Source organism: Glycine soja, chromosome 2, assembly GCF_004193775.1.
Source record: "Glycine soja cultivar W05 chromosome 2, ASM419377v2, whole genome shotgun sequence".
Classification (NCBI taxonomy): domain Eukaryota; kingdom Viridiplantae; phylum Streptophyta; class Magnoliopsida; order Fabales; family Fabaceae; genus Glycine; species Glycine soja.
The window spans coordinates 43,831,211-43,855,244 of record NC_041003.1 but is presented as its reverse complement, the minus strand read 5'-3'; the positions used below and the strand labels follow the sequence as shown (position 1 = coordinate 43,855,244).

The following is a 24,034-nucleotide window of genomic DNA, read 5'->3' as shown; positions in this document are numbered from 1 at the left end:
TGCTAGACATGGAAATGCTCGTGACGTCTATTAGCTCATCATCATCAATTATTATTATTTGATGAGTTGGAAACACATTACTTATCATTTTCTTTGGCAAGACGCAGAAAAAATAAAACCTTTCATAAAGAACAATAAATTATACATTGTAGTTGTAGGAAACAAAGTGTGAATCTCTCTATAAATCATAACCCTGTCACTGTACAAATGTGTGAATATGTGAGGTAAATTATGTGCACAAGGCTCACAAGAATCTATATTTTAACAATGGAGTTACTATTCTCATTCTGAACATCTTCTGATGTACACCTGAATCATCTTCCTATCTGATCACGTGAAACACATGACTCCATCTTTTCCTCTAATCATCCAAGTATTGCTTCTTGAGGGGTCTTGGCATTGTTTCAACAGTTGGACTATCCATGTCCTCTCCTTGTGTCTTAACAAAGTTGGGATGCCTCAGAAATTTCCTAACCAAGATCTCCACATTTTAGCCATTTGATGTGCATATCGTTTATGATTAAAAGCTTAGTTTCCGTGCCCTTTGATACAGATCAAGTGTGTCTGTATGGTTAGGGTCCAAGCATAGAGCTGCCTGACAATCTTGAAGTGCTGATGATAGGTCCCCTATTGCCTCATAAAATGCTGCTCGGAGATGAAGCATCTGCAAGTCAGGTTTGAAATTTATGGCCTTGGTGAGCTCATCAACAGCTTCAGATTCCTTTTGCTCATCCATCATCACTGGTTATATGTGACATTTTATGTGAGAAAATTTCAGTTTAACAAGTGGTTTGTGTCACTAATCTAGCCATTAAATTTACCTTTTGATGTGTAGGTCAAATGTTGATAAATTTAAAGCCATACATCAATTATCCTCTTCACCATTAAGACAGTGACCAGAATTCTTGATGCTATATTAAAAGGTCTTTTGAAAACAAATTTAACAGCAAGTTTTTCAGTTTCTACTTTCCTAGTGTCAGTGTAGCTATTGATATATTTCATGAAGAGTAACTAGGATCCATCAAGATGCAAGCTTCAAAGAGAGGAATAGTGTGCATAGATCAACGATTTAAACAGGGTGCCACACACACTCATTAACGTGTGTGTAAAATCTTACAAAAGCATACTTTAATTAAGACAAAATCAAGCCATTCACTTATCAAAAATAAAAACAAGGTTTAATCAAGAAGCATCATAAAAATATGCATGGAATTTATATTTTTCTGTTGAAAATGATACTCTATCCCTCATTAAAACTTGCAAAGGGTCTCAATCTTATTTAACCACAATAGCAGTAGTGTGTGATCGTGACAACTTCAAAGATTGAGTGAGGACCACCCAAACAAATGCTTAAATAACTGTCATTCCAGAATACAGATTTAATCAACTTATAAATATAGATGGCTAACCCAGTATTAAAGTACAAAACAAACTACAGACAAAACATAGTCACATTACATATTTCTAGAGGCTTGGCCATGCCCAGAAATACAATACGCAACAAGTGTTTTGTTGTCAGTGACATAGGAAATAGGTTTACAAAACACTGAATCAGAACATCATTTCAAACTAAAAATACTTCATCACGTTTAACAAGTAAAGTTTTCTGTAATAAATGAAAGCAAGTTTGATGAGTACCTGTATATTAGTATGTTAAAACTCAGTTATTAACTAAATCCCAGTTTCCAATTAAAAAGCACATGGCAGATGGTTAAGAATGAAAGACAGGTGAAGTACCTGCTGCCCTGTATCTATATGGATATGTCCTTAAAGGATCCAGTTGGGTTGCTACATTAAGATCAACCTTTGCCATCTCACGGTCACAGTATTCTGATCGTTTCTCATATGCTGAGGCATTGCTCTCTGCCTTCTCAATTAGCTTGGTCATCTCATCATATGCAGCTTTTCGTTGATTTTTCTGATGATAAACCCGTGCTAGACCTTGATGAGCTCTTGTGTGCCTAATTGCAAGGGCATTCTCATAGCATGCTTTTGCAAGATCAAGCTTACCACAATCTACATAAATACTCCCTAAGTTATTTAGTGCCTACAAAATATTGCAGAAGACAATCAAATGACTGGACAACCAAGAAGACTTAATCAATAATAGGGATAGTGGATGAGGTCACTAACTTGTCCTTTGCGAAGACCATCTGAAGGACATTTAAGTGCTTCTTCCAGAAGTTCGATAACATAAGAAGCAGATTCGGGATCCATACTTGTATCTGCTAACACATATGCTTTTAGAAAATAGGCTTCAAATGATCTCTGAATTGTAATAGACCTATCAGCCCTAGCCAGCGCTTCATCCCGATAGCCAGTATCATATAGAATCCATCCTTCATAAATTAATCTTTCTTGCATTGAGCTAGAATGGTTTCTGGCCATCCTCAAACTGCGCATTGCAGCCTTTTGACAGTTTAACCTATGAATTTCATAAATGTGATGAATTCTCTTGATATTGTATTTTATTAACTGGGGTTGACAGACCAGGAAGCATTGACATACTCAAAAATCAAAATAAATCAAATCTCTAGATACCAGCAAGAGCATTATGTATAATAAACAACGTGATAAGCTTATCAGTTCCAGAACAACGTGCAATAAATACCATAACAATTCAAACTATAAGAAGAGAGCTACTGCCTGTGGTTTTGATTAACACATGTGCTTACCTCAAAAGGAGTAGAGACTGACGAAACTCTAGTAGGCTCTTTCCAGGCTCATTCTCCAGCATCTGATGTATAATAGCCAAAGAACCAACATCATCTACAGAAGACCATTGTTCGTATAATTGCATCCAGCATTCAGCCTGACTCTTCTGCTGTACCACATGGCTAAGGAGATGAACCAAGTATTTCCCTGAGATCTTTTCATTTGAAGTTACATAATTTGGTTCCAAAGTTAACAATGCCCTGATATCTCTTATGGCACTGTCATAATCCTTAAGAGCTATAAACATCCTAGCCCGCAATTCTAAGCAATCAGGAGAGAGCTTGAATCCAATAATCTTATCAAGCTCTAAAATTCCATCCTTTATTTGCTTCTCCTCCACCTTTGCCAGGGCTCTATATTTATATGGAAATGAAAGGGAGGGGTCCAATTCAGTTGCAACATCCAAATCAAAACTTTTTTCCCTCCCCATGTTGTAAAGAGCGCGCTCCTGATACATCCACCCAGCAGGTTTGTGCTCAAATATGAGAGAACTAATTAACTTATAGGCTGAATATGGCTGACCCTGCTTGTACTTAGTTCTAGCCACACCAGCCACAGAATACACATGACCTGCTTCAGCTGCTACCTCAAAACTATGCTGAGCCTCTTTATATTCTTTCCTTTCAACCAGCACACACCCCAATTGATGGAATGCAAGGGCCTTCTGCCACCTTTCAGCAGCACACTCTCCCAACCTTTCCAGTAACATAACTGTAGTTTTTGACACCATGATTTCCTCCATAGCCACCTGACTCAGGAAATAGTACAGCAAGAAAGAATCATACCCCACCATGGCCAACCTTTTCCTTCCCTCAGAACTACAAAATACATTCATCACCTTTGAATTATGCAAAGAATTTGGTAGCTCCCTAAGCAACACTTGTAAGCACGAAGCCACAAGAAGGGGTGCCCTCTCTTCCAATCCATAGTCAATAAGTGTCAATGCATCATCAGCACTTCCAACAGTTGAAGCCAAATGAGCATCACAAGCAGCCTTCATCTCCTCACAACAGAACCTATTGGCAAAGGAAAGAAGCTCCAAAACAGTCATGACACAGAAAAAGTCCAACCTCTTAGCCCTGCTGTAAAACTCCACAGCCCTCATACCCTTTGAGCATATCCCATTTTTGCTGAAATCAATCTTCCTCATCTTGGACTCAGCAAAGCCACCATAAAGCATGGCCTTAAAAGGGTCAGATAGGGCTGCAATTCTCCACCTAACACAATCAATTTCCTCAATCCCAATGCAAAAAGAAACATCCTTTTTCTCCTCATCTGGCAAACACAAAAACACACTTTCTTCATTGCTAGTTGCTTCCTCTTTAGTCCCTTGTGGACACTGGCACCTATCATTGATTGAACAAGGACTACTAAACCCTTTCACCAAATTCACCTTTGGACATTCAAGAACACAACTACCACCACCACCACCACAATCCATTGAAGGCACACCCTCAAGCTCATCCTCCCTCCTCTCAAACCTCAACCATGCCGAAAGCACAACCTTGGAAAGCACATCCTCAGCGTTTTGCCGTGCTGTCCTTAGACACCTTCTCAGAAGCTTCTGATCTCCGAGGCTGCGCAGAAGCGTGAACTGCTCCACACAAAGTGATGTTTTTTTCTCAGACTGAAGGCAACAACACTCTAGCCTTTGGTAAAGTTCAGACAAGGCCTCCACGAGGTTGATGGGTTTAAGGTGAGGCTCTATGGAAGGTTCGAGAGTGTCAGCAGAAGGGAGCTGAAGGGGAACAACGAGGTTTGCAACTGCTGAGGTTGTTGTTGTTGTTGACGTTGTTGTGGTGTTGGATTTGGACTTTGACACCAATGATCTGATTGTGATGGCTCTGGCTCTGGCTCCCACTGTGGCCTTGTTTCTTCTGCTAGTTGCTTCTGAGTTGAGGGCATGAACTTGGGTGCTCTTGAAGCGTTCAACTAGCTTCAGGTCTCGCATTTTTCTTCTGTTTCTTTTTTTTTTTCAGTGGACACACACGTTGTAGTGTTGAAGCACTTGTTGGGAGAAAGAGCTTAACTTTGGCATGCCCATAAGCTATGGGTGCTAGGGGTGTGAGTGTGAACCTTTGAGTATAAGATGTTCCTCGTACATGCTTCCAAAACCCATCAGAGAGAAAGAGAGAGAAGGGGGAAGGAGGTGTTTGCAGCACCCAACACAATGAAGCTTATATCTGAAAAAAAAATGCTTTTTTTTTTCTCGCTTTGGTACTGGTGTTTTACTTTTACATAGTTGTGTGCATTGATGGGAAGAGAAAGTGGCCTAAACAGAACTCGGCATCATAAAAAGGTGTTAAATTCAGGCTTTATATCACGGGTGATACCAGAGAAAATATTGTATGATTGGATATTAATAAGCCTTTATGTCCCAATTAATCTCTATGAATACATATTTATATTATGTGAAAGAATGTTAACAATACTATACTGTATCCTCTGAGTCTAATGTAAAAGAGAGAATATAATATAAAAGAAATACTCACAAAAGAGAATAAACTTAAGAAGAGCAATTATCTCAATTAAAACATAATACATGTGGACTAAAAATGTAATTTAACTTTCATAGTAATCGTGGGATTGAAGATTTTTGGACTGACCGCACAACGAGAGGTTTGTGTGTGTATGGAGGAAAGCAGTTTAGTTTGTCTTTTAGCTTATTCGATTGCTACAGGCTACAGCCTACACGTCTACACGAGCTGCTAAATGGACAATAAGTAATAATACTAATAATATAAGATTAGTTTAATGATGTGAAAAAGAGAAAGAAAGAGATGTCTTAATTTTAAATTTTTTTCTACTAATAAAGTTAATAAATTAACAACACTGATGATTCCGGAAATAGAGGAGGGTGGGCCACCACACACTCACTCATTCACACAAGGAGAGAACCTCTCCAATCAAATTAGTTTGGTCAACTGCTTCCATTATCAGGTTTTCCTTTTCTTAGTAACCTAACCATGTTTGCTTTAATTCTTTTGGATTCAATAAACCGCAATTTTTGGGTTTGGATGGTATTGCTTATTGCATGGCAAGCAAAGGTGGCTAAGGTGGAGTGAGTTGTGTAACCATTCCCATTATTATCAGGTTAAGCGGTCTTATCACTACCAAACAGGTCATTACATTTTCTTAGTATCTTCTACACTATTTTTCTCCACTCCCCGAATATAAAAGGGCTTTTAAATTCCCACTTTTTTTTATCAAAATTAAATTACAATTTTGATTCTTCTATATTTTTAAATTCATAACTTTAATCTCTTTATTTTTAATCGTAATACAATTAATGATTTAGATCCCCTAATAGATTATTGACACATAATTCTAATTAATAAAATTATTAATTTAATTATAAATTAATTAAAAATCATTATTTTTTATTATTATTTTCTTATCTGTAATCTAACTTGATTGAATAAGACATGAATTATTAAAAATCTTGCATCACTTATCTTCGATTTATACATATAAAAGAAATCCTCCAATAAAAGAAAGCAATTGTCAACTCAACTTTTCTTCCAGTGGCGATCACCACTGTGATAAAGATCACCACTGTAATAAATGAATTTGTGAATATTGGTTGAGTGTCTAAATCATATTATCATAAATGGCCCCCTTTTTCATTTTTGGCTTTTGGCAGAGACGGGAATAGTCAATAGTGTATGATTGGTAATGAAGCAACAGCATTTCCTTTGATAAATTCAATTCAATATGTTATTATTATACTAGTTACAAGATACAATGATCTTATATATTAAATTTAATAAATAATAATTTGGCACACAAAAAATATAATTTTAAAGGCATTCTTTTATGAATGCAACCATTAAATTATAATTTTAAATAAGAGTACAATTTCTATTTATTATTGCTGTAAAATATTTTATACTCCAACCAAACAGAAATAATTATTAATATGATTTTTAAAATAATTTTTGTAAAAATTAATAAACTTATTATATATAATATGATTTGTGATTGATTAATAATATAAAAATAATACATCATTTACTCTTTACATAATTTAGAATTTTCTAAAATATGCACTCTCATAGTAAACTATACTTGTATTTTAAATATAATAGTATATGTTAAAATAAAGTAATGCAACAATATGTCATTTGACTTTTAAATGACATTATTTTTTTATAAATTTGATCTGTTTCATAAGAGCTTTTAATATAAAAATTAAATTGATAAGATTTGACTTTTGTAAAAGAAAAGTATTAAAAGTATCGTTGCACCAATTTTTCCACTAAATATCATTTGATTTTATCCCTTTATACTAATATACTAATATTGATGTTAGCAACTTACTTTATCATTATTATTATTTTAAATAAAATTTATTATTTAATAGAAATGCATGTTGAATTTATTAAATAATTTAAAGATAAACTCACTAACAATTCTTTTTATATTTTCATGTAAAGTAAACGATCCATTTAAGCTTAATACTAAAATATAACAATACGTGCAACACCGATTTAAAGAATCCACGACGTCTCCACAACACGTGAACTTGCCTGGATATGCTTGACCATCTCTAAATAAAGTGCTAAAAACAAATAAAATCTCGACGTTCTAGCCAATGAACAATGGTCATGGAGCTAATTATTGGGGACCCAGAACGCAATTAGATCTACCAATTCATTTTTATAATTTTGTTTATACTTTTGAACAATGTTCATATAGTGAAGTGACTAATTTAAGGGTTAATGATTTAATTGGGATCGAATGAATTTTAATAAAATGTTTTTTTAAATATAACATCCTAATAATATTAAAAAATTATATAATATATATAAATTAATGATAAAAATATCATAAATTATAATATTTTTTAAAATCAAAACAACATTGTTTTAAAAGTTTTTTTAAAAAAACAATTTTAAACGAAACGGGTTAATTCATCATATTTTATTGTTTAAAACCGATCTAAGAAAATATTGATTTTTAAAAAATATTAGAGCAAACACAGATGAATTCTGGGTTAAATTTCAAAAGTGTCATTTTGAATCATGGTGAACCACGTAAAGTGGCACTTCTACAAACATAATTGCGTCAATAATTAGATGTACATGCAAAAGAATAATTTCTGCACATCAACACAAATTGGAGTTGATGTCAAAGGAACAAGGCTCATCGTGAATAGCAAAAGGACAAGAATAAGGATCGTGTCCCTACAATCACCATGTGACACCATTGAAGCATGTTCTCACTCTATTGTGCTGTCCCACAACGCATACTTATCCAACTTGTGCGAAATGACTCAAACTGGCTTTTGGAAAGCGATTCCTCAAGTCTATGCAAGTGCCAATGCTTCATATTGGTTATTATACTTGGTTCTGATTTCATATTAATAGACAAAAAAACGTGCGGCACTAAACATAAGTCTTGTGTGCGGTATATTTCGGGTAAGTTCTCAAAATGATAGTACATTAATTTTTTGCACAATTTATATTTGCAAGATGTGATGATATGAGGGGAATTTTTAACGTTGATGATGTATCTAATCTAAAGCATTGCTATGGGTAAGTGTATAAAATAAGGAGTTATAAATATATGAATTTAACTCTTATATACTGGCAATTAAATTTTTTTACATAATCAATTATTAATATGATCCTTTAAGTAGTTATTTAAAAAATTAATAAATTTATCATAATTTCAAAATTTTATAAGTAGATCCTCAAAAGTCAATACATAACACCATAAATCTCCCCAAAATCTTATTTTCCAGTGAAACATGAGACTAAAATGTAAATGAAGCAGGAGAACATAATATTTCTCTCTCTCTCTCTCTCTCTCTCTCTCTCTCTCTCTCTTTATATATATATATATATATATATATATATATATATATTAATACATTTCAAATAAAGGAATTCAAAGAGAGTTTAGGCTTAAAAATGATATCAAATAATAACACATATATACGAGAAACTATTGTGTGTATAATGCCTTGCCAATTTGATCCTACCGCAAACCATCAGAACGCTAAACAAAGCAATTTATAACAAATTTTTGGAGGAAAAAAGTATTATTAAATCCTATATAGATATTAAAAAGTAAAATATATATGTTTAATTTCTCTTTTAAGTCTTGAGTTTTATATAATAAAAAATGTCTTACTAGAAGAGCTAAATCCAAAGGACTGTGATCCCAAACTCACAACAATTTCAATGTTAAAATGATTGACGAATTATGCATTCAAGAACTTAATTAAAATTTTCTTAATTAGTCTGAGAAACTGATGTTACAACATTAGATAGTTTTGTATACTAAAATAGTGGTTTACAACAAAGGGTTTGATAGATAATGAAATGATGGAATTAAATATTTTGAAAAGTTTATTTAGGACGAGAGATGAGATCATGAGGAAAGTCAAAGAAAAGAGAGTGAAAATAATTTAGAGTGTGTCTGGACAGATGTTAATTGAGGAAAGTAATTGATCAGAGAATTTAATTTATTTAATCTAAAATTTATTGTTTGGATGTTTTTTTATGAAGAATTTAAATTTTTAAAATTTTAAAACAGAATTTTAAACAACTAAAAATATGGAATTTTAATTCCCTTCTAAAAGGCGAGAAATTGAAATTTTCTTCTTAATAGAAGAACCTTTCAAAATGTTTGTGTATTTTCTTTATAACATTCATCCTCTCTTCCACTTGAAAGTTTTCAAAATCTTATTCTAGAACTCAAGACTCTTCCCTCACGCCAATGATCTTCTTATTCAAAAATCGTCTGAGCTCGGGAAACATCGATCGGGTGCGGGCGTAGGGAGACACGTAGAATTGCACCTGTCAATCAGGGGAGTAGTTGTCGCTGCCTATCACGTGGTGGAGGTGCTCGTCGACGCGAAGGGTCTGGGCCATACCTTGCGCCGTTAACTAAATGTTATGGTCAGGTATGATGGTGTACATCGTTGTGTTCCGACCCCCTGCGACTTTTCATGTCACATCAATATTCTTTTCTTTGGAAGCACACCAATCATATATTTTCTTCTCTTTGCATTCATTTTTTTTTCACCCTCACAATTTTAATTTTTTTTATCCAAACACAAAATTTTGAAAATAAAAAAATTTCAATTGAAGTATTTAAAATTCTTAAAATTTAAAATTTTTCTGAATTTTAAATTTTCTCATCCAATCCACATCCTTATTGAAAAGTTTCTTCAAGAAAAATTGTGGTTGAGAGATGAAATAAAAAGGAAATAAAACGTTTATCTTTATAAGACTGGGAAAGATGAACAATTCAGGTGAAGTTGAATACGGGAAAATTTTAAACTTTTTTTAGACCAGATCATGGCCGTATAAAATCTAACACAACCGCACTAGGAAACTTAATGTTGCTTACTTGGTCAAGCAACGTGGTGGCCGAACAAAATCCACCACTATTGTGGTAACACTTCAAACAATGAAGGGTTCTATGTTTCTAATATATTTATTAAATTTGAGCCCTCAAGATTCATGTTTTATTTTTTAATTTTTTAATAGTGTGTAAGCCACTTAGTATAACATAATATAAAAAACGTATTATTCCCAGTGGTATGGTGTACAAAATTGTCGGTGATATTTAATTAAAAAAATCTTTAAATCTCTATTGTAACTATTTTCCATTAGTATTATCTATAGAAGGTATTGAATGTAAAGTAACTACTAGTGTATAAATGCAGCGAATCAAAAAAATTTAAAATAAAAGGAAAAAGTATTTTTATTATATTTTTCAACACATTTCAGTAATTTTATTATTTTTTACTAGTTGAATTGATTCTTAAACAAGTTTTTTTAAGTAACTTTTAATATTTTTCAAAACACTACTTAAAATGATATTTTTTAAAATAATAGTTTCTAATTTTTTATATTTTATTTCACTTTTATTTTCTATATATTTATTTATTTTTCTTCTTACATTTTTAAATAAATTGTGATTTTATTATTTTTTTGTCATTTTATATTTTTCAGCTATTTTAATAGTTTATTTTATCACATATTTATAATTTAATAAGTTAGTTTTTCAACTTTCAATTACCAATTAATTTTCTCATCTTCTAACTAATTTTATTAAACATATCCTTTATCATAATTTCCATAATTATGTTGGCATCATTTGATTTAATTTTTAAAATCTTTCATAAAAAATTGTTACACTATAGCATAGCGTGATATCTTTTGGTGACATTTTTTAAAATGTTACTAATAATATATGATGAATATGGGGAGACTTCAAATTTTGTGACTAAGGAAAAAAATAATAAGAGAAAGAAGAGCAAAGATAAAAAAAAAAAAGAGAAAAGAATTTTTAGAAAAAGTTTTCTTAAGATAAATTGTGGTTGAGAGAGTATAGTGAAAAAAATAAAGTATTTGATTTTATAAATCAGGAAAAAGAGGAACGACCCAAATGAAGTTGAATAAGGAAAGACTTCAGTCTTTGTAATTAAAGAAAACAATAATAAGAGGAAAAGGAGCAGTAAAAGAAAGAGAAAAAAAAGTGAAAGAAAACAAAGAATTTGCTTTTATAACATAAGGAAAAAATGAATGATCTAATCAAAGTTAAATATGAAGAGACTTCAAACTTTGTAACTAAAAAGAATAATATTAAGAAAAAGAAAAATAGAGAGAAAATGGCGGATTATGCAAAGAAAATAAAAATATAGTTTTCGTCGTCGAATTTGGATATTTTATTTATACATTGAAATTATAATAGCAATTAATTCAATCCATTAATAAAAATGTTTTTATTTATTTATAATAAATAAAATATTTGGAATTCATCCGTTATGAAAAGGACTTGATCAATCAACGAAAATGTTAACTACTTAGTCCTTAACCACTGGCACTAAGAAACAGAATAAATTAAGGTTCTCCCAGAAATACAAAACAATAAAATTTATGTCTTTGCGTGAATTGAGACTGTTGGATCCGGTAGTCTATGTGCTCCAACATTGATGATACAATATCTAGAAGAAAAAAATTATTTAAGAGAAATACCATATATTACTATAGATAAATTTTCTTATAATAAGGGTTGGTTTCCAAATGTCTAATTGTAAGAGTAACGTGGAAGATTTATTAAGGCAGAAATTGATTTGAGGTGACTTTTTACTATTAAAAGCTGTGTAAACATAATGACATTTATTTGGAAAATTCATACACCTGATCAGTGCTCAAGGAAAAAATGAAGCTTTAATATAAACCAAGATGGCCCAAAACAAAAATTAAGATGGGCTATTATTGGGCTAACTTTTAGATGAATTTGGTTTTAATTTGAGGGACTCCCCCTTCTGCCACATTGTCATTATCGCCTGTAAACTTTTCTTTTTACTTGTAAATTTTACATAATTGCATTTATGCTATGTTAGGGGTGCATCCTCCGTATACAACAATAACATATTTTTTCATGAACTTTGTACAACAGAAATATATTTTTATGAATGCTAATGTCATTCTCTTTAATACCTTTTTTCTAGTACTATCTTTGTGATTGAGTAAAAATCATTTTTGTGAGTTCCAAGTTTAAATAGAGAGAGAAAAATATTAAATAAAAAAATAAATTTCTACAAATTGATAATTTTTAATAAATTTCAATCAACCATATAAAATACTAAAAAGGAGATATTAGAAAAGGTACTCTGAGCATTTTTTTCGTTTTCATTATATATGGAGGACACCTCCCTAAGACAAAGAAAACATGTTTTTACTGTGTATTTTGCAAAATAGAAACACATTATTGTCAGGAGTATGAAATTACAAGCAAAATTTGAGATTAAAAAGCAAGAACGTTGGGTGGAAATAACAAGGGCCGGATTTAAGCATTTCAAAATCGACCGAAGAAACTAAGATGGGCTAACTTTTGATGAACTTGGTTTCAATTTGAGTTTGAGCATTTCGATCTCAACCAAAGAGAAAACCATTGCATTACCATCATGTCTCCCAAAACATAATAATAATAATAATAATAATCATAACAACAAAAGATGTCAACAATCCATCCTCATTACTCTATAAGATCAATTTCTAAGACCTTAACTGTTTTAACTTTTAGGTTCTAAAATTTCTTAAACAAATTAACAAAAGACATTACATAATCTCAGTTTCATCGATCCAACCCTGCCAAGGCTGAAGGGTTAAGGTTGGAATTAGACATGAGCTGCAACGAAGTGAAGTTATCATGCATTTTCCTTTGAACTTCACTCAACCTATATGCTTCTGCTTTGTTCTTCTCAATCTCAATTCATTGATGAATTATGCAATGATGACTGATGAGGTTGGTCAGATACTATATTTCAAGACCGTAGAAAATCTAACAATGATTTTTATACCGGATCTGGAGGTTGAAACTATTAATTAAGATGAATAGATTATAAATACGTACAGGTATTGTATGTAGTTCTCTTAATTAGTGTTGCTACTTCTTCAAATGTGAACTATTTAAAATAGTCCAAGTGACTTGAATCCCTTTGGTTTTCCAATAATCAGAAGTTAACTTTTTTTCTTAATTAATTTTTAGAAGATTTTACATCTCAAGAATTTACATGTGTAGTAGTTGTCCATATATATATACACACCAAATTTGATGAGTACTGGCAACCAAGTTGACATTTGATGCTAATCTTCAAGAATTGATTATTAATAGTTATCCAATTATATGACAACCTTACATGCAATTAAAAAATTGAAGAGAATATTTAATTTTTTAAACTTAATGGAAGGTTAGCGTAATTAAAATAAATATAACCAAAATTTACCTAAGTTTTAATTGGGAATTTTAACTAATAAAGTGTATTTTACTAACAAAAAAAATCACACTTATTTTATCATATGTACTTTTTTGTTATCAAGACTTTATTTAAGAAAATTAAATTCAGTATCATTAGAATCAATGATTTATTTATACTTATTTTATTATATTGAGTTGAATTAAAATAGAAAACGTGAATGTATGATCAAGGTTAACTTTGATCATACCTTTACTTGGTTGAACATTTGAGTATTTTTTATCTGTAAAAATTAAAGTTAAATACTAAAGTATTTATAACTATTCATCGGCATTGGTTATTTGACTAAGTTAACCCCTTAGTATTTGAGTGTTTGTTTGGAATTGTTTTTTTAGTTTGATTTGAACCTCCAATATCTGTTTTAATCTATTTGTGCATCCTTAAAACCTCCTTGGAATTCTTATACTACGGTTATAAAAAAGTTTTTTTTTTAAAAAAAAGAAAATAATTTTTTTAACAAAATTGTTTTTGCATCATCTTACTCCATGAGATAATATAGTGAAAACTTTTTTAACTTTCATCTTTAATATGGAAGGTTTTCTACAAAAGTTTTGATTTGTTAGAAAATAGACTAAAAAGTTATAAAACACAATTTAACTTATTTTTTGTGTGTTCTATTTTTATAATTTAGTGTCTATTTGATTTGCTATTTCATGGTAATGAATAGGACAAATGGAATTATTTCATGTTTGATTTTTAAAAAATAATAATGGGACGATACAAGTGAAATGGACGACACAAAATTATCTCAACTTTTTTTCTAGATACAAAATGCTCAAAGACTAAAATACCCACTTTCAAACACTATTACTTTAATTTAATTGATTTTATTTTTTATTTGATTTAAATTTTTAAATTTTGATATACTATATTATATTATAATAGTTTAAATTTTAAGATTATTGAAATTATGTGTCTTAGCCTCCAAAGCATGGAAGGGTTGGCTGTTAATACTGATGGTTCGGGGAGAGACTAGTTGTGGTGGACCTCTAAGAGGTGATTGGATTTAAGATTTTGCTAAGAAAATTGGTAAAACTACTTCTTATATAGCTGAATTGTGCAAATACATTCTTTAGCTGTTGCTCAAATGGATGGAGTATGATCCAAGAGATTATAAGACTCATGCAATTCTTCTGTCGTATTAAATTTGTTCAATTTTTTTGTGAGGACAATGTTTGTGCGATGCTCTTACATCTTCAGCTTATGATGTAGGGTGACTTTGTGATTTTAGAGCAACCTCCCATACTTAATTTGATGTAGTTTCTCTTCTTTTTGGGCCTTTGGCCCCTTGAATGCCAATAAATAAATAAATTAGGTGTCTTGAGTTAAATGATTTATTTTTATAATATTTTTTAAGAGTTCTATTTCTTTGATTTGTTCTTGATTAATAAAATAAAATATTAATTATCATTTATTAGTTACTTAATAATAAAGTATGAATTTAATGTCTATATAATAATAATGTAAGATTATTTTATACGATTATTTAATAAATGATTATGTAAAACTTTTTATATTATTATTATATAATTTTTTCCTCATAAAATATATCTTTTGTTTTTTAATTTATTTTATTAAGAAAATTATTTAAAAAATCTAACAATACATACCAAGGTCATTAATAAATTTATACAAACCCATATAAAAAAAATGCAAACCCTGAAAGAAACCCAATCTTAAAATGATCCGTACATAAACTGATCAGTAATTACAAAGTTCCAAGGAACACAAGTCGTAGAAAACAAAACAGAATAGAAAAGGCAAGAAAAACACGTCCCACTGTTTGTTCAAAATAGTTTTTGTTTTTTTTGGCGTGCAAAGTCCCTTTCCACTTTCATAGTTCTTTCTTGTTTTTTTTTTTTTTAATGTTCCCTTTCATAGTTTCATTTCATTACAACGTTTTCCCATGACAAAGTTTTTTCAAACCAACCTAAAAGAAAATAGTGAGAAGAAAAAAAATATGGAACATAATATATTTTTATTGGTTTTTTAAGAAAATAAAAAAGGAAAGACAATTTTTTTTTAAAATAATTTTTTTTCTTCCCCTTTCATTCAAATTTTAAGATTTTATCTCCTTTTATTTTTGTCCACTCGTAAGGTAAATGTTTATGGATTTTTTTTTAACTATTGAAAATATCATAGTTCGACTTTTTTACTCCTAAAATACAAAAAAGAAATTAAAAAATTACCTAAATAATACATTCCCATTTTTATTTACCCAAATGAGAAATTTTATTGTGTTAAGTGAGAAATTGATTCATTATAAGAACGGTTTTTTCACTTGTACAGCTTTTTTTCGTGTTTTTCGAAATCGGTTCCCACGGAATTGATCTCTAAAGGTGTCATTTTTATTATTATTTTCACATGAGTTTGAGATCGGTTGCCTAAAAATTAGTTTCTTAATTGCGTTTTTAATTTTTTTATACATTTTATATCATTTTTTTTAAATTGTATATATTTATCATTTTTTAAATATTATTTGACATATGTTGTTGTTAATTTTATGCATTTTTTTGTTTATTCATTTTTCAAGAGTAAAAATTCTTTGTATTTTCATTTTATTAATCATATATATTTATGTTTTCTCTAAACTTCTAATTTAACGTTGGAATTTTGTTGTTATTTTTTTTATATTTTTTACTTTAATCATGTTAGTTCATGCGGATTATGAAATTTATCATTTTTTCTTCTTCTTCAATCATGCAAAATTAGCAATACATCCACAATTGTTTTCAAATGAAAATAAAATGAAAAAAAACAAAACTATTGTATCTAGACTGGATTTTCATTTTTTTTAAAAATATTTTAATATTTCTATAAAAAATAAAATTATTTTATTGTTAATAAAATTTATATTTAACCCATAATTTATATTTATGGAACTACATTGTTATTCGATTGATAAAACATCATAAATATAAACAAAATAATAAAAAAAAACAACTTCCAATTTTCTTTAAAAAGAATCAACCAGTTCCTATAATTAACATTTTTAAATATATAAAGCATAAAATTGGAATTAAAAAGGAAATGCAAGCATTCTTAAAAAAATAAAAAAAATTAAAAAACAAAATAAATAAATATGCAATTGAAAAAAAATCCCCAAAAACCGATTTCTCAATTAAAAAAAAAAAGTGAAAAATCAGTTGAGAGAAACTGATTTCTCAACATCAACATAAATTTGTATCAATTATGTAAATAATCTTTAACTTACTATTATTTATATAATTTTGAATTTTGAATTTTATTTATGGGTAAAAAAGTCATCATAGTTCTCTCTGCATACCATTATAGCACTCACGTGAATTCACAGTGGAGTTTCGTTTCACGAATTAGTTTGAATCCGGGACTAAATCTGGTATCCATTAATAAAAATGAAAAAGTTATTATTTTTTATATCAAATTTTTTTATCCATAAAAAGTGGCATATATCTCAAGCGAAAAGATTGAATTAGACTTCAGCAAGAGGTTTGGATTTCTAGTTCTTTCTAAATTACTACTCTTCTGAAATCCAGCATCAATTTTATGTTTTAAATTTGTATGCTTCTGTAATCTCAAAGAGAAAGTGCCATATCATCTTTTCTCCATATATAAATTAAAATAATTATTTTTAATAAGAAAAATACTTGTAGGAATTTTTTTAGCTAGTGTTTTTGTAAGATTTTTTAACAGGAGGGTTTTTAGGAATTTTTTTTAACCTCTCGTCTCTTATAATTTATTCCTTTTATATTTATTTCTAAATTGAATTTTAATAATTTTTAAAGAAATTATCAATAGTTAAAAATAATCTTATATTACAATATAAATATTTTATCATAAATTTAAAATATAATTTATATATCAAAAATATTTTTATTATAAATTTTAATTATTATATAATTTATATATTTAAAAATATTTATTATAAATTTTAGTTATATAAATAAATATTTATCATGTGGATTGTAGAAGTTAAAATACTATTTTTCTCCTCTAAAAAATACTATTTTTTTTATTAATATGAAGATACTATTGGAGTTGTTTATAAACCGATCCAATTTAATAAAAAACGGTCCAAACAATCAAAAATTGAATGGATTAAAAATTTGAAAAATCAGATTTTTTTATTGGATCAAATAAGATTTTGGGTTTGATTTTCAAAATTGATGCAACCAATTCAAAACCGAACTTAGACATATGTACATATATTTATCCATAATTTTATAATGTCACGTTATCACCCATGTTTATTTATTATATATTTGTGAAATTATCACATAACTTATACTATATATAATATAAAATATATTGAATTAAGGATACTTTTTTTGAGTTAAGATACATTAATAAAATTATGAAGTTGTGTAAATTTATTTTTGGTATAATAAGAAAATTATATTATTATTATGATATATAAATGAAATGTTTGATATTTTAATTTTTTATTATATATCATATACTTTATTTAATATTTTTAAAAAAATAAAAATAAGATTAAAACTAAAAATCTATCAAATCTAAACTACTTTAAATTGAATAAGATAACATCAAATTAATATTTTGAATAAAATTGATTGAAAGATAAATTAAAAAAACCTAAATTATTGGATCAAATAGTTTTTTTAAAAAAATTGATCAAATCCAATTGACGAACACTTTGAGTTATTATTATTATTATTATTATTATTATTATTATTATTATTATTATTATTATTATTATTATTATTATTATTATTATTATTATTATTGATTGATTGATTGAACACACAAGGCAAAATCAGTGTTTATTTGGACATAGAGAAGTAACATGTACATGTATTAATTTTGTACAAGCATAACCCTTCCCTACCAAAAACAGCTTGTCATTACAAAAAACCAAGTGTCATCATAGAAGCCTCTTCTATAAATAAAGTGGAAGGATTAACTTGTATTTATTCAAAGTGCTCCCAGTTTTGAGTAATCACTGTAGATGTTGGAAATGAAGTTGGTGACTTCAAGCTTCCAACTCCTGATTCCAAGGCCTCCCAAATCACAGGGACTGCATTGTTACCAGCATTGCTAAATGCAGCAAAATTTCTTGCCTTCAGGTTGTCAATTGTGTCCACATAACTCTGTACACGACGAACCTGTGTTATGTTTACAAGGACTTAAATGTGAGCACCTTTCACTATCAATTTGGAATCTGCATTGAATAAGAAAGTGGTGGGAACTATTTTTGGATCACCTACTAATAAAAGAGTTATTCTTGTATGAAAATGTTGTGTGTAGACACAACTAATTGAAAGATACTATTAAAATAATAACAATGACTTTGTTATTTTATTTTGGTTAAATTACTCATTTGATTCCTATAGTTTCATGATTCTTATCTTTTTAGTTTTTATGGTTTGAAAGTGATTTTTTTAATTTCTATAATTTTTAAATTATAGGAACTAAAAAAGAATTAAAATACAAACTATAAAGACTAAAAAGAACATTTTTAAACTACACAGAGACTAACTAAAAGAGAATTAAAATGTAAATCATAGGAACTAAAATGATCACTTTCAAATTATAGGAACTGTAAGAATCATAGGGACCAAATGAATAATTTAACCTTTTATTTTATTATGAAGTTAAAATTTATACAATCAAAGTAAAAAAAAAACTTTTACACAATCAATTCATCAATCAGAAATTAGGATTGGTAATTTGATATGACCTATAAGAAAATTATTAAAAAATTAAATAAATACATGATAATTTGTAATTATTTTTACACTACATATACTATTTCCTCTTTTCTTATTATTGAAATACATGTTGAGCTTCTGATTATTATTATTTTTGTATATACATTGTGCTTAATACAAGAATTGCTAAAGTTGCTTAGTTATCACTAACCTCAACTCTTCTCTGCCCTTTGGCTTCTCCCTCAGCAGCAATGGAATCCAGTTTAAGCAATTGAACCATTAGCAATTCTGTCAAGATAGCAAATTCTTTGTCTTCAACCTTAGCACCACCACAAACAGTTGTCTCCAAAGCAACCACCTAACAAGCATCATCAAATATTGCTAGTCTTATTTTCAAAATTTCAATGCAAGTGTTTCAATTTCCATGACAAGTAATAGCACCTTTTGATATAGCTTGTCAACTTCTGTTCTGACTTTGGAGATGGCTTCACATGCCTTTGAGATATCTTCACTCTTATGCATCTCCTCAAGCTTTCTCTCTTTGCTGGCTGGATCCTCTAGCAATATAACCTTAGACATGTCTTTCACTCCCACCATATGCAAGCATTCCTCATCCTCTTTCTCTTTCCCTCTAAATAGTAACCTTTGCTCTTTAGGCTCAAGACCAGTCTCGGATGTAAGCACCATTTTTAGATGCCCTTCCATTAAGCCAAAACAGAGAACTTAGGCTTCAATTTAAGAATCTAGCAAAGTGCTTTTATTTGAACAACATGCCTATTCTAAAATACCCCAATTAATGAAAGCTAAATTGTAACAACTTTTATCAACCTAACATTAAAGGTGCACTAATAATAATAATAATAATAGTACAAAAAGGGAATGATGAATTTTGCTGGCCAAAACGTATGCTTTCAGCAAGGTCAATGTCAAATAAAGATCAAACATAAAAGGGAAGAAGGGAATTGATGAAATATTCTCAAGAGTCAAGACTAGTAGCAATTGTGAATGTGAATTTCTCCACAAGAATTATTACACCTGAAGCACTAATTCCAACATCACCTAATAAAAGAAATTTCCCACTTGATACTTCACGCGAGATAAAAATAAAACCTCTCTAAAGTAAACTTTTGATGAATTCAAAAGAGGCTATATAAATTGTAATAAAAGTTACCTTTTCATATAAAAACCCAAGAAGGTAAATGAGGAAACAATTGACCCCCCCCAAAATTTAAATGTTCCTACATAATGTATAATAATAAGCTTACCAAAAGTGGATTGTGCAGGAACAGTGACCTCATGGTGGTAAGAACCATGAGAGACCTTGATTTTGATCATGGAACTAGAAGAGGAATCAAGGGGTTGTCTCTTCTGAACAAGCATGCCACCAGGTCTTAGCTCCCAATCTATGCTTCCTCCCTTAATAACTCCATCATTGGCTGCTGCACCTTTTGAAGCTGATGATGATTTTTTCATTGCCAACAACAACGGTAAAACTAAAATTGGTAAAATATAGCAATAGGATAAAGAAAGAGGAAGGTGGAGCTAACTGAGAGAAGCAAGAGAGAAAGTATCAGAATAACAAAAGACGACACTGGAGTAAGCAAACAAAAGTGGTTCAGGATAGGGACCCCCCAACTGTCATTTGCAAAAACACCGCTTGCAATGTTACAATTATAACACAAGAAAGAAAAAGTAGTGTTTTGGTACAAAAGTTTATACCGTACACAGCCTAGTAACACATGCATGAATCATTTCAACATATGTGGTACTAATAAGAGTCATTATCCTTATTTATTTCTTGTTGAATAATAGCTTTGGTGGTGTTCACATAGGACCTGACAGAGACATGGAAAAACACAGGATCTGCTTCTAATTCAACTCGATCAACACTTTGAAAGCTACAAGTTTTTTTTTTTTTTCCTAAACCATAGACATCTTTCACTTGAGGCAATCCTATTTGAGCCGAATAAAAATACTATGGATGAAAAAACTCATTCTCCAAACATTTAACGCAACTACATATTCATGACTTTTAATCTAGTTAAACTAAATCAATCTCACACTAGTTTGATTCACGCGTTTGGTTGGTGGTGAAAGCTACTAGTTTTAGTACACATGCAAGAATCATTTCAACATATGTGGTACTAATTAGAGTCATTATCCTTATTTCTAGATGAATATCATAGCTTTGGTGGTGTTCCCATAGGACCTCACAGAGACATGGAAAAACACAGGATCGATCTGCTTCTAATTCAAATCAACACTTAACTACAAAGTATTAGTATTAGTACAATACCGCGCCAATTTTTTTTTCTTTTGCTAAGCCTATTTAAGACGAACATTCTGTAAAATTCGACTGCTCTGAGTCTATGACAACATAATTGCTACACGCCAATTTGCCTTCGTGGATGGAAGTAGATTTTGGAGAAAAATCATACACATGCAGACATGTACTCGTAAAGGAATTATTAACGTCACCCAGCTTTTTGAATTTAATAATGTCATTCTTATGACACATTCTCACTCGGTTCTTATGATAACTTTTACTATTATAATAATAATAATAATAATAATAATAATAATAATAATAATAATAATAATAAAAGAGAGGATGATAAACAGAAAAGGTTTAAAAAATAAGATAAACAGAAGATGCGATAAAGATGCATAAAAATTATTTAATATAAATGTGTCAATAAAGTTTTAGGAGAGCATATATTTTTTTAGTGGTTAATTTTTTTTTTGTTACTAGAAGAATTTGAGTCTACCATCGATATCTCTTCCACCTTTCTTCTTTCTTTATTACCAAACTAATTTTATATCAACTTAAAATTGATACGGTTATTTCAGCTTAAAAAGCTGTCTCGAGTTTGAGCCTTAGTTATTCAATAATGTTTATCCAACAATGTTTAAGATGATGATACAAAGTTCAAAGTAAATGTTTCTCCACAAGTAGACCATAATATGAATGTTAATGTGTATAGTTATTTTGATTCGCCATCTAATAAGTTTTAATTTACAATCAATTTGTGACAAATATTTGAGTATTTTTTAAAAGTAGAAACAGACCTATTTGGAACAAATTGACTATACTATCAAAGTAGCTCTCTCCAGATGGATTATAATCATTTGATATGGTTTTTAATTAATTTTATGAGTCATTTAAAATAAAATGAATTAAACAGAACAAAAACAAATATTTTTTTTATTTGTATAAAATGATTTATTGTAGTTATTTTATTATTGTTTATATTCTATTTCTTATAATTAAAGTTTCATTACGTAACTTATTTTTCTTGCCATTTCCCCATCTATTCTCATTGATTTCTTAAACTTTTTTTTTTGTCTATTTGCTTGGTTCCCCCGTCATTTTACTTATTTTGTTAGCCCATTTCTCGATATATTCATTTTTTTTTCAGTTCCTTTACTTTTCATTTTCACAGTTTTCTCTTTTTTTGACAGTCATAGTTTTCTCTTATTTATTTAAATATGTTTTTCCTCCTATTTTTTTCGAAACATTTCCATGATTTTTTCCTCATATATAAAGAATTTTTCCACTATTTCTTTTGCACATTTTCATCATTTCCCCTCTTATATACATGGCTTTTCCATCCATTTTTCCTTTCAATGGCATGGTTGCTTTTCCTGCACATTTGCATCTATTATTTTTTCACTAATTTATATAGTTTTTTTTCAACATGCTTTGATTTTTTCTTCTTATTTTCAAAAATATTTTCCCTACCTATTTGTCTCACGTATTTGTTTCTTTTTCATCCACAGACCCACCTTATATCTGTTATAGTTATAATGCATATATATAATTTTTTTCTTTTGATAATAATTAGGTGACTGGGTTCGAGTTTGATACACACATAATTATGTATACATATGAATCGTATGTCAATTTTGATAGAAAAAAGAATTGTAGATCTTTGGATTGGGATTATACACATGCATTTAGTCATTATAATTTGTGGATAATTTTTTTTATTAATTTTATCTATATTTATAAATGGTTATTACTTATTACTAAGGTAAAATATTTGGTCAATCGTTGCATGGAAAATTAATTAAAGTAATTTGTTTAACTCTTGTTTCCCGTGTATTTTAAATTAATTAATTAAATGCTAAATCAAAATCATAAATATTATTATTCAACAATAGGATTGACGAACATGAATTTGGTAATCATATATACTAGTCAAGCTTGCACCAATATATATATATATATATATATATATATAGTCAAGTTTGAGTTGAGAAGTACAGCAATAAGGGATACAATTGAAACTGGATTTTTTTTTCTATAGCTATTTTTAATTTGTATATAACAACCATCACTTGATTAGTATGTCGTTGAGGCTTGTACAATATCAATTAATTATTTTCTAAGTAGATCTCAGCTGATAACACTAGCATGTGGTTGAGAGAGTTTTTATTGTATTGGGAGTAGGGGTGGAAATAATCCGAGCCAAGTCTAGTTTTACTCGGCTTGAGTTTGACTCATTATCTGTCATAGATTTTTTTTTAAGGCTTGACTCGCTTACTTAAAAGTATGATTTTGGCTTACGAACCTATTTAAAAACTTGTTTAAAGACGTCTTTGATCAATTAATTATTTTAAAACTTGGTGAAATATTAACTAAAAAAAAGAAACTTATAAAATTTCATATAAGTAATGTACAAATTCAAAAATAATTGATAAAGAAAATCATATTGAATTTAAGCCGTTAAAACACAAAGTATATCAAAAGAAAATAAAAAAAGTGAGTATAATATTAAAAAATGTATGGATTAGAGATTATTTATACTAATATAGCCAAACAAAAATATTTAAATTGTCTAAAAATATCTTTACAAAACCTTCTTTTCCTTGGAAGTATTAA

General features: G+C 29.3%; 2 protein-coding genes across 3 annotated transcripts; both read right to left on the bottom strand.

Moving 5' to 3' along the window:
* Window positions 1-102: 102 nt before the first annotated feature.
* Window positions 103-5,158, bottom strand: LOC114396779 (ethylene-overproduction protein 1-like). 2 transcript variants are annotated; one of them, XM_028358938.1, is made up of 4 exons: window positions 2,676-5,152; window positions 2,134-2,425; window positions 1,738-2,047; window positions 103-741 (listed from the first exon to the last, which is right to left on the bottom strand). In XM_028358938.1, exons 1-4 carry the CDS (start codon window positions 4,664-4,666, stop codon window positions 521-523), a joined length of 2,814 nt encoding a protein of 937 aa, XP_028214739.1. In that variant the 5' UTR covers window positions 4,667-5,152; the 3' UTR covers window positions 103-520. The 2 variants fall into 2 exon arrangements, with proteins under 2 accessions (XP_028214739.1, XP_028214748.1); XM_028358947.1 differs by lacking the exon at window positions 103-741 and having other exon boundaries at window positions 1,838-2,016; window positions 2,676-5,158.
* Window positions 5,159-18,235: 13,077 nt separating this feature from the next.
* LOC114396772 (BAG family molecular chaperone regulator 4-like) lies at window positions 18,236-20,787 on the bottom strand. Its single transcript, XM_028358926.1, has 4 exons — window positions 20,415-20,787; window positions 19,591-19,847; window positions 19,361-19,507; window positions 18,236-18,603 (listed from the first exon to the last, which is right to left on the bottom strand). Exons 1-4 carry the CDS (start codon window positions 20,620-20,622, stop codon window positions 18,409-18,411), a joined length of 807 nt encoding a protein of 268 aa, XP_028214727.1. The 5' UTR covers window positions 20,623-20,787; the 3' UTR covers window positions 18,236-18,408.
* Window positions 20,788-24,034: the final 3,247 nt, after the last annotated feature.

Bases quoted from the DNA above. Each gene is read 5' to 3' on its own strand.
- LOC114396779 (XM_028358938.1), bottom strand. From the start codon at position 4,666: ATGCGAGACCTGAAGCTAGTTGAACGCTTCAAGAGCACCCAAGTTCAT. The intron at 2,426-2,675 runs GTAAGCACATGT...TGAAATTCATAG, and splicing joins CAGTCTCTACTCCTTTTGAG to GTTAAACTGTCAAAAGGCTG. The intron at 2,048-2,133 runs GTTAGTGACCTC...AATATTTTGTAG, and splicing joins ATGGTCTTCGCAAAGGACAA to GCACTAAATAACTTAGGGAG.
- LOC114396772 (XM_028358926.1), bottom strand. From the start codon at position 20,622: ATGAAAAAATCATCATCAGCTTCAAAAGGTGCAGCAGCCAATGATGGA. The intron at 19,848-20,414 runs GTAAGCTTATTA...GCTTAATGGAAG, and splicing joins TCCTGCACAATCCACTTTTG to GGCATCTAAAAATGGTGCTT. The intron at 19,508-19,590 runs GTGCTATTACTT...GATGCTTGTTAG, and splicing joins TTGACAAGCTATATCAAAAG to GTGGTTGCTTTGGAGACAAC.